This window comes from Cotesia typhae, unplaced genomic scaffold (genome assembly GCF_013202065.1).
Source record: "Cotesia typhae breed Kobodo isofemale line unplaced genomic scaffold, CoteBio_Ctyphae scaffold_13, whole genome shotgun sequence".
Classification (NCBI taxonomy): domain Eukaryota; kingdom Metazoa; phylum Arthropoda; class Insecta; order Hymenoptera; family Braconidae; genus Cotesia; species Cotesia typhae.
Genome location: NW_027423774.1, coordinates 549,564 through 567,443, shown reverse-complemented (window position 1 = coordinate 567,443; position 17,880 = coordinate 549,564). Strand labels below are relative to the sequence as shown.

Below are 17,880 nucleotides of genomic sequence, written 5' to 3'. Positions count from 1 at the left end.
ACAAGTTAAATATAATTAATAGTTAAATTTAAAAATAACTTTGATACATAAAATAATAGTTAACTAGAATTAATATTTAAACAGTTTAAAATAATAGCTTATATAAGCATTTTATACGGCTATGAAAATTTAATCAACTTACCGGAATGTCATGTCAATCGACCTTGCACAGTGGTACAACCAAAAATTGTAATTATTTGTATTGTAGGAGGAATTAGATACAGAAAAATATTAACCAATTAATTTTTTTAATATATTCAAAAAAACTGTTACATTTACATATTGTATATTTGTAAAAATTAATAAATTTTTGTTATAAAATACAAATTGTTGTTGGTTTCGTTAAAAAAAGGTTCGAACTCAAGAGACGCTGACAATAAACGCGAAGAGTAATGCATTAATGACAGCATTTAAATCTTTTGAAGATACATTTATATTATTTTTTTTTTTTTTTTTTTTTTTTTCGATTTTAATTAATAATATTTATTTACAATGATAAATAATGTAGAAAAAATCTACCGTTGTGTGTTCTAAAAATCAAATTAATAGTTACGGTTTTCTTCACGATTACGATCGCGGTCTCGTCTTTGACGATTCCAATCAGCACCTTGACGATTATAATTCTGGCGATCACGGAAGTTGCCTTGATTTCCTCGTGAGAAGAAGTTACCTAGAAAGAAAATAATTTTGTTTAATGAATTAACTTACAAATAGTTTTTTTATTTATTCATCTGTTATTATTCAAATGCTTACCTTGTTTCATCTCGAAGATTCTCTCATTAGAATCAACAAAGTTATTAACTTTATCAGTAAGTTGAAGAGCCAATGATTGCAGACGGCTGGGTTCACTTCTGTGCATGACGACCGTTTCAGATGGATCATCCAAAGATGCCTGTAATAATAAAAATTTTTTAATATTAAGTACATTAAACTACTTATTTACAATAATGAAATTACCATAAGTTCTTCATTGATGATCATTTTACTGATAATGGAATGTACAACAGGTCGTTGGAGTTGAAACATATCAGCTAATGTTGGCATAGATATTGAATCATAAACATGAGAGTATGTAAAGAGATAAGTTCTTAAAGCATCTTCTTTGATCAATCGAGTAAGCATTGCACGAGCTTTATCAGCTTGGTAAAATAAATCCCAAACCTATTCAATATTTAATAAAGTTATTGAAACACTCAATTTAGGCAAAAAAAAAAAAAAAAAAAAAAAAAAAAAAAAAAAAAAAAAATTATAATATTAATATAAATAATACCTTAGCATTCATTTTTTCATTGATAATAAAATTATTACAAGCTGACCAATTGCCATTGCGCATTGCTTTAGCAGCAGCTACAACATGCTCCCTCATTGATTCTGGTGGTCCGACAAGCGATTGACGTTCACTGGATCGTAATTGTTGATAGAAAGTTTTAGAAATCATACGTCGTCTTGCATCAAATTCGTGAGCTGTAAATTACAATTGTGGTATATTTTTTAATTTATGAAAATTAAGTTAAAAAATAAAAAATAAAAAGGACGACTTACCAGCCATGTAGGGTATTTCTATGAGCATTGCAGATACTAAGTATACACATTCGAGTAATTCTAAATTAATGTGCATATGGAAAGGCATTTGACGTTGTTTTTCAATTTTTTCCTGTTCCTTGCTGCGTTCATGCTGTCTTTGTGGTAAAAGACCTTGTGCCAACAATTCTTTGACCTTACCAGTCATCATCAAATCTACAAGACAATTATGAGCATCTTTTATGTTTGCATGTCGGAATGCACATAAACCAAGATGTGCAATCGTTCGATTGTACAAGATTTGGGTAGCTGGATCTGAATGTTGAATAGTCTCTTGGAGATGAGACATCAAAACAAGATCACGCGCTTGGAACCAGTTATCGTGAAGTGCATGATGATAAATATGCGACAAAATAGCTCGAGTACGAAGACGATCAGTTCCATCATGAGCGTAAACATATTTACAGAGTTTTTCCATTACTTGTACAGATGTTACGACGTCAGATGGGATCTCACCTTCTTTTTGCTTTAATACATTTGGATCAAATTTGTAGTAGAGGTGTTCAATCTTGCGTAAGTAAATACGACAACGTTCAGACACACTACCATGGCGCTCTAAATATTCTTGAACTTTGTCAATTATATTTGCTACTTGCTTTTCATCCTTTAATCTTTCGACATACTCATTACTATGAGGGTCACATTCCTTTAAAAGTTTAGTGAATTCTTCATCTAAACGTTCAACAAGTGTGAGTACACATCCGTGGAGTTTAAATGGAGGATTCTGAAACTCTTCGGCATCTTCACTGACATGTTCAGCTATTTGCATGTCTGGGTTGGCTCGCAACATGTCAAGCATTTTAGAGATACGTTCTAATAATTTTGACCAATACTCTGGTTTCATAGCATCCGATACTTTCGGATTATAATCAAAAATTGAAGATACAATTGAAAATTTAATTTTTACAATTACAGCGGGGCCAAGATTATGCGATTCAGCAATCGATAATAATTCATGCAATAGTTCGATTTGCTCACGTCTATCAGTTCGTTTCTTCCCGCGGGCAGCAATAACCTCAGTCAATTTTTTAAGGACAACTGGAACATTAATTTCAGCATCCTTGGCGAACATTTTTGGTTTTTCGGAAGGAACAACAAGGCCACCTTTGACAGTTTCCCATTCACCTTCATCATCATCTTCATCACGCTTCTTCTTGCGTTCTTTATCTTTTCGTTCTTTTCGCTGTTCTTTTTCTTAGCTTTATCTTCGTCATCTTCTTTGTCCGTAGCTTTTTTAATGAATCTTTCACGGAAATTTTGATATTGACCGTCGTCATCAGAACTTTCAGAATCACTACTGGAATCTGAACCCCAATCAGAGTCACTCTCACTCTGATCGTCATCGGCAATCGTAACTTTCTTAATTTTTTGTACATCTGGTACACTTACTTCTGATCCAGATTTTTTTACAGCTGACGGGCGATCTTCTTCACCTTCAGATTCTGAATCTTCTTTCGGTTTATCTTCTTCTTCTTCGTCGTCTTGTTCAGGATTTTCTCTGAACTTGGCAATCTCTTCTTCAAAATCTTTATTGTATTTCCGAAGCTTTTGACGTAATGAACCCAAAGCTTTAGAGTTATGTTTTGACATGTTTTTACGACCTTCACGATCTTCCCAAAGTTCATTGATAAAATCCTCCATTTCGACTAAGCATCTTAAGAAGAATCTTGGAGTTAAACCACCTTCTTCTTTTGCTACTACTGGCAAAGCTCTAGTGTAAAATTTCTGGAGTTCTTCAAAACCTAATGACACATAAAATAAATGAATATTAGATCGTTCAGTGAGTATATATCAAAAATTCATGTATATAAATAATTTTGAAGTATACATACATGAAAGCATGCTACTCATATCTTTATTTTTTTATAGTTTCGAATGAATTTGATGCTATTTTTTAGATCTTCATATCTTTTTTTCTTTTGTGGAACGAACCACTCGCTTTGTTTCTTCTTCGTCATCACTGAACTGAAATTAAAAAACAATGACTTCAATATTATGCGATAAATTCTACTTAAATTTTTTTATATTTATTTTACAATGCTTACTGTAAAATTAGCGGCAGGTGCTCGTTGAATTTGCTCTTCTTCTGATGAGCTATCGGATTCCGAATCCGTACCGGTAGTAAAGAACTTACTCATTGTTCTAGTTCAACTGAAAAAAAAAAAAAAATAAATAAATAAATAAATAAATCAAGATTTGGCTATTTATTGCAAAGTTGTTAAAAACTAAAAGTAAAATTTTAAGAACAGCAAACGTATATAATATTTCCAGCATATCTATAACGAGTATAAATTACGAACGCACTGTTTAACCTATGAATATGATGATATTTTGAGTAATCATATGTGCTTGTACATTGACTTCAACCAGGTAGATTAATAAGGTATATACAAAATAAGGAAAAAAAAATAATTCGCACTGATCAAAATGTAAACTTACCTCGCAATTTTTTTAAATACAAAAATTAAAAATTATTCATTAATCGCACTTAGCACGTCACAACGTAAGCTAAACGTGAAAGAGAAAGAATTGAGGTATTTAATATAGCAAGACGCCACGATTTAGCTTTTACCTAAACTTCAGACCAAATAGTATAAGCTGGTGTGATAATAAAAGAAGCAATTACCGGTAGTGTGCGCTGCTGTCAAATTCCGAAAATTATAATTCAAATACATTTACATGTTTATATGTAATATTATAATTTTGCAAAATTCTTATAACTCAAAAAAGCTAGTTTAATATAAATTTTTTAATAAAAGACCATTTTTTTTAATTCCAAATATTTATTCATTATTCGTCAACCAATCCCATTTCTTAGAAATTCCGAATCCTAAAATATTTAATAAACGCAACCGAATAGTTCAAAATTATATCCAAAAATATTAAGATCTTTCTTTTAGCTAGGCGTAATTGATGAAAAAAAAATTGGTTATTTATCGGTTAGGTATTTCTATTGTTATTTGATCGGTGGAGAAAAATGTTTGAGGATTATACAGGATTACTTTGTACTTAAGTAAATAAATTCGAGTTTCTCATAAAATAACATAAGCTGCCCACTTTGTGGAATTTCTATACAGTTACCCAAATATCCTGACCAATAAACTACAAAAGTTTTTTCCTACTCCAAAATTTTCCATTTCCCTTACTGAAAAATGAAGGGAGGTAATTGTCACCTTTAAATAGGGCTGCAATAGTTGCTAAAATTAGTTTTCATCCAGATCTTGACGATTTCCAATCATAAACTTTGCGTGAAAATATTATTTAGTAAACGAAAATGCATTTTGTAAGTATTACATTCTTTATTTTACTTTTACTTTGTAAAAAAATTTTCGGGTTTTGTGTTTTTTTTTTTTTTTTTTTTTAATCATTAGCAAGTAGTATTCTGAAATATTTTTATTATAATAATCGTTTCTAATATGTTTAATAGTGTGTAATAAAAAATTATTCTATTACTTAAGCCAATTGTTCAAATAATTGAAAAAAAGTTCTCTTTGTAGAGGAAATTTTTTTTTTTTTTTTTTTTTCTAATGCTATTTTATCAAATCTATTAAATTTTTAGCAACTTGAGTATTTAGCACTAATAATGAATTCCCAAATTTTATAAATTCTAATAAATAAAATTTTTAATTGCATTTTCAGATATTATTACTCCAACTACTGGTCGCAATGACGTCAGCAGCCGTTATAAACGACATTGAAGGGCTTTATTTTTCACACTCGCCACAACCAAACGAATATACTGATTCACAAAACGGATATGATATTAATGGACTGTTCACCTATAACAGCGATAAGTCTGCCAATATGCAAAATTTTGCTTATGCCAACGCCTTTGGAAACGTCAGTGGAGCGATCAACATTGAGCAGATTCGGCGAAAAAACCTAGAAGCCTTCATCGAACAAATTCAAAACTTCAACATCACTGGATTTGACGCTGTTAAATTCTACAACGACGTAATGGACTTTTATCATCGCTACGACCGTTTTCCTATTCATATTCAAGTAAAACCTATATTTGACCAAAATTTCATCGATGTTGGAAGACTTTATCGACAAAATGGAATTCCACGTGATGAAATGCCTAGACCACAGGACATTGACAATCTTTATCAGTACAATGGTAATTATCCAGTTTATCCACAACACTAGGCTTACATTTAAACTTTTATTTACTTATTTTCTTATTTATTTCACATTATTACTTTCTTTTGTTTATTATTTTTTAATCGCTCGATTCAACTACTGGAAGCAGAATTTATTTTAATTTTATATAGTCTGTGATTTAATATTTATTCTTGAAAATAGTCTTAGAAGTAAATAATCTGCTTTATCTAAGTCAATAGATCTTAATTTAATACAGCTGTTATAATTATTTATATTCGCAAAAGAAAATACTGTAATAATAATTTTAATTGGAATGTTTATTTTTTTTTTTTTTTAATCAGTATGAACTAAGTAGTGATGTTACTCGCATATTTTTAATTCAATAAATTGTATTTGTCTAATAAATAAAATAAAATTTTAAATACAGTATGTTTAATATTCAAATAAATATACCTTCTTAAAAAATGCCTTAAAACAATAATTTTTAAATGTACATATTGATTTTAAGTCGGACTGATGAAGAATTAAAATTTTCAAGTCATGTTAGTTAATAATTAATACATAAGCTTATACCTAAATAATTTTCAAGGTTTTTCTCCATACCATCACACACTAATATAATATTTTTACTTATCGCTCCATGGTAAGAAACATAGAAAATAATTTTATTGCACTAAAAAAAAAACTAAATTCTCAATCGTAAATAAACAAAATCAGTATTGTCTTGAAGACTGACTGAAAATATGATAAAAATATTTGAAAGTAAATACTTTTTTCAATGTTGACCGGGCGCAATTGAATTATTTTTATTCCACAATTATAGAAGTAAGTTTTTGGTTTTTTTAATTATTTATTTACGTGCGTAAGTTTTTCATTATATGAATTAAATGTTATAACTAAACAATTTTTATAGGGGAATCATTTTATATAATGGATATTACGTTTGATGACAAATTAAATGCTTTGCAACAAATAAGTCAAAGGAAGCTTATTGACATTTTAGACCAAATTTCTGGGAAAAAAGACTTTATTATTGAACAGACGTTGATGAAACCATTGGATTCATTCGTTGGAGTTAACATTCTCAAGTAAATTAATGACATTAAAATTAACCGACGTTTAACAATTTTAGATTTTTTTTTATCAATTAAATTACAATAAAAAAATTATTTTTACAAAATTGCATGTATAATTTTTTAAAGAATATTAAATTTTTACAGAAAACATGGAGTTGATAAAATCTATTTACTAGAACCGGGTTTAAAACCTACAAACTCACAGCGAATATTTTTAATATCCAGTAATCTTATATCTTGTAAAAGAGTGCTTGATCAAATTCAATCAGAAATATCTCAATCTGATGGTTTAAATTTTCATATCTTGATAAATCCATACATACCCACTGTAGTGAACTCTCTTATAGAAGAAGAAGGTAAAATAAATTTAATGTAGTATAAAATGTATTTATATTATTTTATACAATCGTAATTATCATTTGATTTTATTTTAATTATTTAAATAATCAGGACTGGCTGACTTGGTGACGGTGCGAGCATTGTCATGGGAATTTATTAGAATTGACGACAATGTATTGTCATTGGAATGTCCAATATTTGTTGATTTATATTATCACAAGGACACAAGTTTATTATCAAGTCTCGCTCGAAACTTGTGGTCCCTTCAACTAATTCTTGGTTGGCCGAAATTCTCCATGTCATTTGGTAAACACAGTGATCAAGTGTTAAAAATGATTGACACGATACAAGAAGACACAAAATCTACAAATTATAGCAGTAATGAAATAGGTGGACTTATTATTATGGACCGTTCTTATGATTTTGTATCTACTTTTTTGACACCAGTCTCTTATTTGGGTTTATTAAGTGAAGTGGTGCCCATTACTGTAAACACAGCAGCTATTGATAAAACTCAAATAAAATTAGATCCAAAAAAAGATAAAGTTTACGAAGACATTCGGGATATCCATTTTAGCGATGTATTTCCGAAACTTCGTGCCATGGCTAAGGCATTAAAATGTATCTTTTTTCATTTTTAGTTACAAATTTTATTTAATGATTTTATTTTACGCTAATTAAATTATCTAATATAATTTCTTATGTTAGCTGAACAAGAAGCAACTCAGGATATGAAATTGGCTGAAATGGGACATTATGTAGCAACGCGATTATCAAAGACAGCTGAAGTTAAGCGCCTTTTAGCTTCACATATATCTGCATGTGAAGCTATCATCAGTGCATTAGGTTCAGAATTTGAAACATTGCAATCAATGGAAAAGTCAATACTTGAATGTACAAAGAGAAAAGAATGTCTGGATTACATAGAAAGAAATATTAGTGAGTTGAAAAAAAAAAATGTTATTTTAATTTTTTTTGTACTAATTATTTTATTAAATGCTTTGTTTTCAGATGATTATCCAATACGTAGTCTTCGTTTATTGTGCTTACTTTCTATTACCACCAGTGGTCTTACTCCTAATGAGTCTCATATAATTCAAAAATCTCATCTTCACGCTTATGGCTATGAAAATATACCTTTATTTTATAAACTTGAAGCTTGTGGATTTTTACGTCAAAAAAAGGAAAACATTTTAAACAAATTGCCAACTTGGAGTGGTGAATGGACCAGCAATGCTCAGCGTATGAAATTACTTCCAAATCAATCAAAAAAGTCAGAGAGTACATCGGTTTGTCCAAGTTATGTGTTCAGCGGTGCTTACATACCAGCTATTGTAAGTTGCTCCAGTTTTTGTTTTTGTTACAATTTTTTGTGAATAAAAATTTTTTTTTTTTAGGCTCAATTTTTAAAAACCGTAATATCACAAGTTTCTAATCCTAAAGGCTATGAAGATTTAATCAACTTACCGGAATGTCATGTCAATCGACCTCGCCAAATGGTACAACCAAAAATTGTAATTATTTGTATTGTAGGAGGAATTACATACGGAGAAATATCAGCATGTCGGTTTATAGAAAAATCCATGGGTATTAAACTTGCTATTGTTTCAGATTGTTTATTAACTAGTGATAAGCTTTTCAAAAGCATTCAAGATGCATAGATCTCGATTAATAATTGAAGATATACATTTTTTTAATATATTCAAAAAAACTGTTACATTTACATATTGTATATTTGTAAAAATTAATAAATTTTTGTTATAAAATACAAATTGTTGTTGGTTTCGTTAAAAAAAGGTTCGAACTCAAGAGACGCTGACAATAAACGCGAAGAGTAATGCATTAATGACAGCATTTAAATCTTTTGAAGATACATTTATATTATTTTTTTTTTTTTTTTTTTTTCGATTTTAATTAATAATATTTATTTACAATGATAAATAATGTAGAAAAAATCTACCGTTGTGTGTTCTAAAATCAAATTAATAGTTACGGTTTTCTTCACGATTACGATCGCGGTCTCGTCTTTGACGATTCCAATCAGCACCTTGACGATTATAATTCTGGCGATCACGGAAGTTGCCTTGATTTCCTCGTGAGAAGAAGTTACCTAGAAAGAAAATAATTTTGTTTAATGAATTAACTTACAAATAGTTTTTTTTTATTTATTCATCTGTTATTATTCAAATGCTTACCTTGTTTCATCTCGAAGATTCTCTCATTAGAATCAACAAAGTTATTAACTTTATCAGTAAGTTGAAGAGCCAATGATTGCAGACGGCTGGGTTCACTTCTGTGCATGACGACCGTTTCAGATGGATCATCCAAAGATGCCTGTAATAATAAAAATTTTTTAATATTAAGTACATTAAACTACTTATTTACAATAATGAAATTACCATAAGTTCTTCATTGATGATCATTTTACTGATAATGGAATGTACAACAGGTCGTTGGAGTTGAAACATATCAGCTAATGTTGGCATAGATATTGAATCATAAACATGAGAGTATGTAAAGAGATAAGTTCTTAAAGCATCTTCTTTGATCAATCGAGTAAGCATTGCACGAGCTTTATCAGCTTGGTAAAATAAATCCCAAACCTATTCAATATTTAATAAAGTTATTGAAACACTCAATTTAGGCAAAAAAAAAAAAAAAAAAAAAAAAAAAAAAAAATTATAATATTAATATAAATAATACCTTAGCATTCATTTTTTCATTGATAATAAAATTATTACAAGCTGACCAATTGCCATTGCGCATTGCTTTAGCAGCAGCTACAACATGCTCCCTCATTGATTCTGGTGGTCCGACAAGCGATTGACGTTCACTGGATCGTAATTGTTGATAGAAAGTTTTAGAAATCATACGTCGTCTTGCATCAAATTCGTGAGCTGTAAATTACAATTGTGGTATATTTTTTAATTTATGAAAATTAAGTTAAAAAATAAAAATAAAAAGGACGACTTACCAGCCATGTAGGGTATTTCTATGAGCATTGCAGATACTAAGTATACACATTCGAGTAATTCTAAATTAATGTGCATATGGAAAGGCATTTGACGTTGTTTTTCAATTTTTTCCTGTTCCTTGCTGCGTTCATGCTGTCTTTGTGGTAAAAGACCTTGTGCCAACAATTCTTTGACCTTACCAGTCATCATCAAATCTACAAGACAATTATGAGCATCTTTTATGTTTGCATGTCGGAATGCACATAAACCAAGATGTGCAATCGTTCGATTGTACAAGATTTGGGTAGCTGGATCTGAATGTTGAATAGTCTCTTGGAGATGAGACATCAAAACAAGATCACGCGCTTGGAACCAGTTATCGTGAAGTGCATGATGATAAATATGCGACAAAATAGCTCGAGTACGAAGACGATCAGTTCCATCATGAGCGTAAACATATTTACAGAGTTTTTCCATTACTTGTACAGATGTTACGACGTCAGATGGGATCTCACCTTCTTTTTGCTTTAATACATTTGGATCAAATTTGTAGTAGAGGTGTTCAATCTTGCGTAAGTAAATACGACAACGTTCAGACACACTACCATGGCGCTCTAAATATTCTTGAACTTTGTCAATTATATTTGCTACTTGCTTTTCATCCTTTAATCTTTCGACATACTCATTACTATGAGGGTCACATTCCTTTAAAAGTTTAGTGAATTCTTCATCTAAACGTTCAACAAGTGTGAGTACACATCCGTGGAGTTTAAATGGAGGATTCTGAAACTCTTCGGCATCTTCACTGACATGTTCAGCTATTTGCATGTCTGGGTTGGCTCGCAACATGTCAAGCATTTTAGAGATACGTTCTAATAATTTTGACCAATACTCTGGTTTCATAGCATCCGATACTTTCGGATTATAATCAAAAATTGAAGATACAATTGAAAATTTAATTTTTACAATTACAGCGGGGCCAAGATTATGCGATTCAGCAATCGATAATAATTCATGCAATAGTTCGATTTGCTCACGTCTATCAGTTCGTTTCTTCCCGCGGGCAGCAATAACCTCAGTCAATTTTTTAAGGACAACTGGAACATTAATTTCAGCATCCTTGGCGAACATTTTTGGTTTTTCGGAAGGAACAACAAGGCCACCTTTGACAGTTTCCCATTCACCTTCATCATCATCTTCATCACGCTTCTTCTTGCGTTCTTTATCTTTTCGTTCTTTTCGCTGTTCTTTTTTCTTAGCTTTATCTTCGTCATCTTCTTTGTCCGTAGCTTTTTTAATGAATCTTTCACGGAAATTTTGATATTGACCGTCGTCATCAGAACTTTCAGAATCACTACTGGAATCTGAACCCCAATCAGAGTCACTCTCACTCTGATCGTCATCGGCAATCGTAACTTTCTTAATTTTTTGTACATCTGGTACACTTACTTCTGATCCAGATTTTTTTACAGCTGACGGGCGATCTTCTTCACCTTCAGATTCTGAATCTTCTTTCGGTTTATCTTCTTCTTCTTCGTCGTCTTGTTCAGGATTTTCTCTGAACTTGGCAATCTCTTCTTCAAAATCTTTATTGTATTTCCGAAGCTTTTGACGTAATGAACCCAAAGCTTTAGAGTTATGTTTTGACATGTTTTTACGACCTTCACGATCTTCCCAAAGTTCATTGATAAAATCCTCCATTTCGACTAAGCATCTTAAGAAGAATCTTGGAGTTAAACCACCTTCTTCTTTTGCTACTACTGGCAAAGCTCTAGTGTAAAATTTCTGGAGTTCTTCAAAACCTAATGACACATAAAATAAATGAATATTAGATCGTTCAGTGAGTATATATCAAAAATTCATGTATATAAATAATTTTGAAGTATACATACATGAAAGCATGCTACTCATATCTTTATTTTTTTTATAGTTTCGAATGAATTTGATGCTATTTTTTAGATCTTCATATCTTTTTTCTTTTGTGGAACGAACCACTCGCTTTGTTTCTTCTTCGTCATCACTGAACTGAAATTAAAAAAACAATGACTTCAATATTATGCGATAAATTCTACTTAAATTTTTTTATATTTATTTTACAATGCTTACTGTAAAATTAGCGGCAGGTGCTCGTTGAATTTGCTCTTCTTCTGATGAGCTATCGGATTCCGAATCCGTACCGGTAGTAAAGAACTTACTCATTGTTCTAGTTCAACTGAAAAAAAAAAAAAAAATAAATAAATAAATAAATAAATCAAGATTTGGCTATTTATTGCAAAGTTGTTAAAAACTAAAAGTAAAATTTTAAGAACAGCAAACGTATATAATATTTCCAGCATATCTATAACGAGTATAAATTACGAACGCACTGTTTAACCTATGAATATGATGATATTTTGAGTAATCATATGTGCTTGTACATTGACTTCAACCAGGTAGATTAATAAGGTATATACAAAATAAGGAAAAAAAAAAATAATTCGCACTGATCAAAATGTAAACTTACCTCGCAATTTTTTTAAATACAAAAATTAAAAATTATTCATTAATCGCACTTAGCACGTCACAACGTAAGCTAAACGTGAAAGAGAAAGAATTGAGGTATTTAATATAGCAAGACGCCACGATTTAGCTTTTACCTAAACTTCAGACCAAATAGTATAAGCTGGCGTGATAATAAAAGAAGCAATTACCGGTAGTGTGCGCTGCTGTCAAATTCCGAAAATTATAATTCAAATACATTTACATGTTTATATGTAATGTTATAATTTTGCAAAATTCTTAGAATTCGAAAAAGCTAGTTTAATATAATTTTTAATTCTCTAAAAAGTATATGATTATTTAGCGAGTTGAAATAAAACTAACCTAACTTCGTCAGGAAATAATAAAAAAAATAATTCAAGTTTAACACAAGTTAACTTATGTTAAATAAATCTACTGATTTTTTATGAAATATAATCATTTGAGATATTTTAAAATATTTTTATTGAATTAAAAAATTTTATTAACGATGGAAGAAAAATCTCCCGAAGAATGCTTAAACGATCCACAATTTATTCAAGTATTGTCAACTACATTATCGTTAGAAGTAGCCAACAAAGAAAAAGATATAAAAGGTAAATAATTGTACAAGATCATTTTTTATAATATTTCAAATGATTAAAAACATTGTTATTTATGTCAAATACTTTGTCTTTTCTATTTAGAAACTAACAGACAAATTGACAGCTTAAAATCAGTTATTTCGAGCTTTGTTAAAGACCGAAAAAGATTAAAGCAGCTGATTCAAATAGAACAAAAAAACAAGACAATTTTTCAGACTACCTTAGATAAGTAAGTATTAACAATAATTATTTATTCTTCTTCTTATTATTTAATAAAATAATTAAATTTTTTTATAGTTTACGAAAAATTGAAAATGAAAAAATTCTAAAATTATGTCTAGTTAAAGAGAAACAAGATGACAGTTTATTGAGAGCACAAATTGATCAAGATCGATTTTTAAAAATCCTAGAAACGTACAAGGAAACATGGATTAAATACGAAGTATAAATAAAATTTATTATTTTATTATTTTAAGTTACATATTTATGTTGATAAACATCAATTATATTTCAGACTGAATACGAGAAATTCCCATTGGCTATAGAAAGAAAGAAAAATAAAAATGAAGTTGAAAAAATGAAAATTCAATGTATGATTCAGGAATATAAAAGAGTGGAGTATCAGAAGATGTTAAATCTAAGAAGCAACATCGATGATTTAAAAATACAATCAATTGTTATTAAATTATCTGAAACAGTACTAGAAAGATGGAATCAGCAAGATAAAATTAATGGGCTTATTGATGAATACTATAAATTAAAAATAAAATGGAACGAAATATTCCAGCAAGTTCGTATTATAATTCATAATAAAGGGTTGGGGTATCTTGTTAGATAAATTTTCATTTAAAATTTTTTTAGCATCAAAAAATGATGGCTGAGTTTGAAGCAGAAGCGAGAGAGAAAGCATTAGCGAGACAACAAATGCCTCCACCAAGAATTGATTTTTCTTTTATGCGAGCAGTATACGCTGAATCTTCACCAAAAGATTCATTTTGTTATATGCAAAGACTGAGTAAATGGTCTGATTCAGGTAAAATTTAATTTTAATTTAATAATAAAATTTCGGACAAAACTACGTCGATTGCCGAAAAAAAATTTTTTCTACGCCCTAATGGCACTTCACTGGGACCTTTTGCTGGTATACGCCCTTATGGCATCTGGAACCCGATATGATTTAAAATTTTTTCAGATTCAATCTCAGTTAATACTCTTAGACTTGAAGAAATATGCTGTGATGAACTTAGTGTTCCTAGTGTATTTGCAACACAAACCACTTATGAAGAAGAAAATGACAATCCAATTCCACTAGAGACTTATCAAGAGGATATAAATATAGACACTGCTGAAGAACAAGAAATTAACGAAACAAATGATGTTAATGCGGAAACACTTGAAAAAGTTTGTCGACAACTCAGCATTACAGAAGATCTCGACGTTTCAAATTATGAAAAAATATCTTCTCAAACTGAAGCACAAATTCATTTCGAGTCACATCCCATTCTAAAAACTTTCTCAAACGAAAAAATTAATCATCTAAAGAAGAAAATTTCTTATACTGATGATTCATTCGATTCAAGTTTAAAACCAATTGAAAAGAAAAAACCTAAAATAGATCATCGGCTCGAAGTTTTCAAGCAAGATTCTCAGAAACAAAAATTTTTCCAAACAAAACAACCATCCCATAATGATATTCATTTGCCTATTTCTCATCCACAAGTCAGATCTATTGAAACAGTTTCGCAGCCATTAAATACGAACGTTAGGCCGCCAATGGCTGAAGTTCCACCAACACCATCAGTTTTATATTCTCCACGTCTTGGATCCAATTATGGAAGTAGCACTAATTTGTCTAATATAATGAATCAAAATCTGGACGATTCTGACGTAAATTGGAAAGATTTTGTGCCTTCAAGAGCTGGATCTGATATCTCTTACGTATCAGGTATTTCTATGTTTGAGTCTAAAAAGACAGTTGTCGACAGCAAAGCTATAAAACCAATAAGCCAGCCACAGGACTTAAATGGTAATTTAAACTTTAATTTAAATCGCTTAATATATTTATTAACATTCTTCTATAATTTTTTTTTTTTTTTTTTCAGTAAACAACTTTTTAAATTTCTTTCCAACTAACAATAATCAAACAAACAAACGATTTTTTTAAACAAAAAAAAAAATACAAGTGTATAAAAAATTTTAATTTCGTCACATCACGTAAAAATTGTTTATTAAAAAAAATACATTGTATAAATGTTATTTTTAATGATAAGTTAAAAATTGAACATGAAACCTAATTAATTAATGTTACACTATTCTATTAAGTATTAAGTAGTATTACTTGAAAAATACAATCTCATAAATCAGGTATCAGTTATTAATCTTATTATAGGCACTGTTTTGTTTAAAATAATAAAAAGTACTTGTTGATGGTATGAAAAATGATCAATATGATTATTTTCCATTTAAATATCTTCCATATCCATTGACATGAGAATGAATAGTGTCGCAGCCAATAATTGCATCCCCTCGCGTTCCATCTTCACAGGTACAGACTGCAATATGACGTCGGGCTTCGCATCTTGCGGTTGGTGCACACTCTTTTCCTGTACACGGATTTTGGCAATAATAATCAATGCAAGCTCGATTGTCGGGGCACTCACTGTCAACTTGACATTCACCTTTACGACAATAAGTTAAAGCATCTCCAGTATATCCAGTGGGACAAGTACATACTGGTCTCTCTTTTCCATGGTTATCATGCCCAGGTGTACAAATTGCATTCTCACCGCAAGGATTTGGTCTACAGAGATCCTCTAAAAATTTCATTTATTTTATTTTATTTAATTTCAATTGATATTATTTTATTTTATTAGAAACTATAAATAAATTAACAAGCTTTTGATATTTCTTACCAGGTTCAAATGGTCGACAAAATTTGAATGGATCTCCAGTCATGTGTTTTGGACAACTGCATACCGCAGTGATACCTTTAAGTTCACAGTTGGCATTGACTCCACAGGCTCCTTCACATGGGTTACTACATTTTTGATAAAAACATGCTGGTTTGTTTCTTGGACAATCTGAGTGAGCAGTACATTCAGGGTAACATTTTGTGTATGGATTTCCTAACCAATTCTAGACATAAAAAATATTTAATTAGTTTATATCACGTTTAAAAATTTATACGCCCTTATGGCATCTGTAACGCGATATAATAACCAGTTTAAGGTATTGCATACTTTTGGACATGAACACTTGGCTTGATGATTGATCACGTCACAGTTTGCTCCATCACCGCACTTGCAAGGACTTTCGCATCTAAAGTTCGATGAGCAAGCAAGATGATTGGCACATTCAGCATCACTTTCACACTCATGGCGACATCCATTCAATGGTGAACCTCGGTATCCTGGGAGACATGAACATGTAGGAATTCCGTTGATTACCTCACAACGTGTATTTGCTCCACAAGGACTCGGTTTACAAGCTGCCTCTTTATTAAAAATTTATAAAACAATAACTAATAGTAAATATTTAAAAAAATCTAAAAAATTTGTAACTTTGCTTATTTACAGCATCATAAATGTAAAATTAATGTATTGCGTATTTTTTGTATGTAACTTACGTGGATCGGCGACATGACAAGATTGGAATGGATTTCCAGCATATCCATCTGGACAAGAACAAGTCGGTACGTGATTTCTAACTTCACAATTCGCGTTTACACCGCAAAGACCAGCGCAAGGATTAGAGCAGTGATTTTTTATACAAGTCTTGTGATTTGGACAGTCTTCAGGAACTGAAAAAAGGTAAAAATAAATTTTAAAAAAATTATAATTAATCCCTGATTGTTTAGCTAAGTAAAATTAGCCTTTATTTTATTTTATTTTATACTTACTTATGCATTCAACTTTGTGACAATGAATCAAAGGGTCACCCATATGTAGATTTAAACACGAGCAGACAGGTCGACCATCAGTCATTGAACATTTAGCATTTGTTCCACATGTATAGGAAGCACATCCACCTAAAAAAAAAAAAAAAAATATTTACATGTTGATTACTTTAACATAAATTATTTTATATGAATGTTTTTACCTGACGATACCACTTTCGGATGATAATAGACATCTCCAGCAGAAACATTGTTAGCAATAAATGCTAACAAAATTGCTAACAGTACCCTCGTCATCGCAGATGATTATCTAGTATTAATTAAAAATAAAAAAAAAGTAAATTAATTTTTTATCGGCGATTTAAATTGTAGTCTATTGAATTAGTAAAATTTATTAATATGACTTCAACTCTGATACAGTCCACTCTTCAGCATGCGATAGCAATGACTGAAAGATTTTTTCGCTGAGCCTAAAATTTATTTAGAGAAAATAAGTGAGTAAATGAAATGGAATATAGGATACAATACCCCACCCACCATACTCGATCTTGGGAACTCCAAGTTGACCCACGCGTAACCCTGAGAAGCTCCTTGACTTAAACTCAGTATTACACCTACATCTTCTTATTTATTTTTTAATAATAAAATAATTCCGTAGACTACCTGTGTGAATTTATACACATACTTGTTTTAACGTTATTTTTAAGTAGACCACACCTTATATTAATTGACTGATGCTCATGGTCTTTCAGCCTCCAGATATTTGAACCAATAATAGAAAATACATCGCAGTATTGTTGATTTTAATAACATAACGTCATTTGTGTAGT

General features: G+C 30.3%; 6 protein-coding genes across 6 annotated transcripts; 3 read left to right on the top strand and 3 right to left on the bottom strand.

Annotated features, from left to right (window-relative positions):
* Nucleotides 1-436: 436 nt before the first annotated feature.
* On the bottom strand, nt 437-4,171 carry LOC141535239 (eukaryotic translation initiation factor 3 subunit C-like). Its single transcript, XM_074255087.1, is given in 11 exon segments — nt 437-670; nt 754-892; nt 958-1,161; nt 1,271-1,464; nt 1,543-2,779; nt 2,782-3,323; nt 3,414-3,440; nt 3,443-3,494; nt 3,496-3,546; nt 3,627-3,732; nt 4,021-4,171. Coding segments are annotated over 10 exon segments (2,667 nt in total). The 5' UTR covers nt 3,720-3,732; nt 4,021-4,171; the 3' UTR covers nt 437-542.
* A 538-nt stretch (nt 4,172-4,709) lies between these two features.
* Nucleotides 4,710-6,114, top strand: LOC141535241 (uncharacterized). Its single transcript, XM_074255089.1, has 2 exons — nt 4,710-4,864; nt 5,221-6,114. Exons 1-2 carry the CDS (start codon nt 4,856-4,858, stop codon nt 5,728-5,730), a joined length of 519 nt encoding a protein of 172 aa, XP_074111190.1. The 5' UTR covers nt 4,710-4,855; the 3' UTR covers nt 5,731-6,114.
* Nucleotides 6,115-6,326: 212 nt separating this feature from the next.
* Vps33b (vacuolar protein sorting 33B) lies at nt 6,327-9,019 on the top strand. Its single transcript, XM_074255088.1, has 7 exons — nt 6,327-6,510; nt 6,599-6,773; nt 6,906-7,117; nt 7,212-7,721; nt 7,809-8,039; nt 8,112-8,434; nt 8,498-9,019. The coding sequence occupies exons 2-7, from the start codon at nt 6,616-6,618 to the stop codon at nt 8,759-8,761; spliced, it is 1,698 nt and encodes a 565-aa protein (XP_074111189.1). The 5' UTR covers nt 6,327-6,510; nt 6,599-6,615; the 3' UTR covers nt 8,762-9,019.
* LOC141535238 (eukaryotic translation initiation factor 3 subunit C-like) lies at nt 8,815-12,711 on the bottom strand. The gene is made up of 8 exons (XM_074255086.1): nt 12,558-12,711; nt 12,161-12,266; nt 11,947-12,079; nt 10,075-11,856; nt 9,804-9,997; nt 9,500-9,703; nt 9,296-9,434; nt 8,815-9,210 (listed from the first exon to the last, which is right to left on the bottom strand). Exons 2-8 carry the CDS (start codon nt 12,251-12,253, stop codon nt 9,083-9,085), a joined length of 2,673 nt encoding a protein of 890 aa, XP_074111187.1. The 5' UTR covers nt 12,254-12,266; nt 12,558-12,711; the 3' UTR covers nt 8,815-9,082.
* A 167-nt stretch (nt 12,712-12,878) lies between these two features.
* On the top strand, nt 12,879-15,707 carry LOC141534235 (uncharacterized). The gene is made up of 7 exons (XM_074253455.1): nt 12,879-13,167; nt 13,258-13,384; nt 13,453-13,597; nt 13,670-13,945; nt 14,017-14,188; nt 14,348-15,181; nt 15,258-15,707. Exons 1-7 carry the CDS (start codon nt 13,062-13,064, stop codon nt 15,317-15,319), a joined length of 1,722 nt encoding a protein of 573 aa, XP_074109556.1. The 5' UTR covers nt 12,879-13,061; the 3' UTR covers nt 15,320-15,707.
* Nucleotides 15,366-17,527, bottom strand: LOC141534237 (uncharacterized). The gene is made up of 6 exons (XM_074253457.1): nt 17,254-17,527; nt 17,054-17,182; nt 16,781-16,954; nt 16,395-16,648; nt 16,068-16,290; nt 15,366-15,968 (listed from the first exon to the last, which is right to left on the bottom strand). Exons 1-6 carry the CDS (start codon nt 17,345-17,347, stop codon nt 15,607-15,609), a joined length of 1,236 nt encoding a protein of 411 aa, XP_074109558.1. The 5' UTR covers nt 17,348-17,527; the 3' UTR covers nt 15,366-15,606.
* Nucleotides 17,528-17,880: the final 353 nt, after the last annotated feature.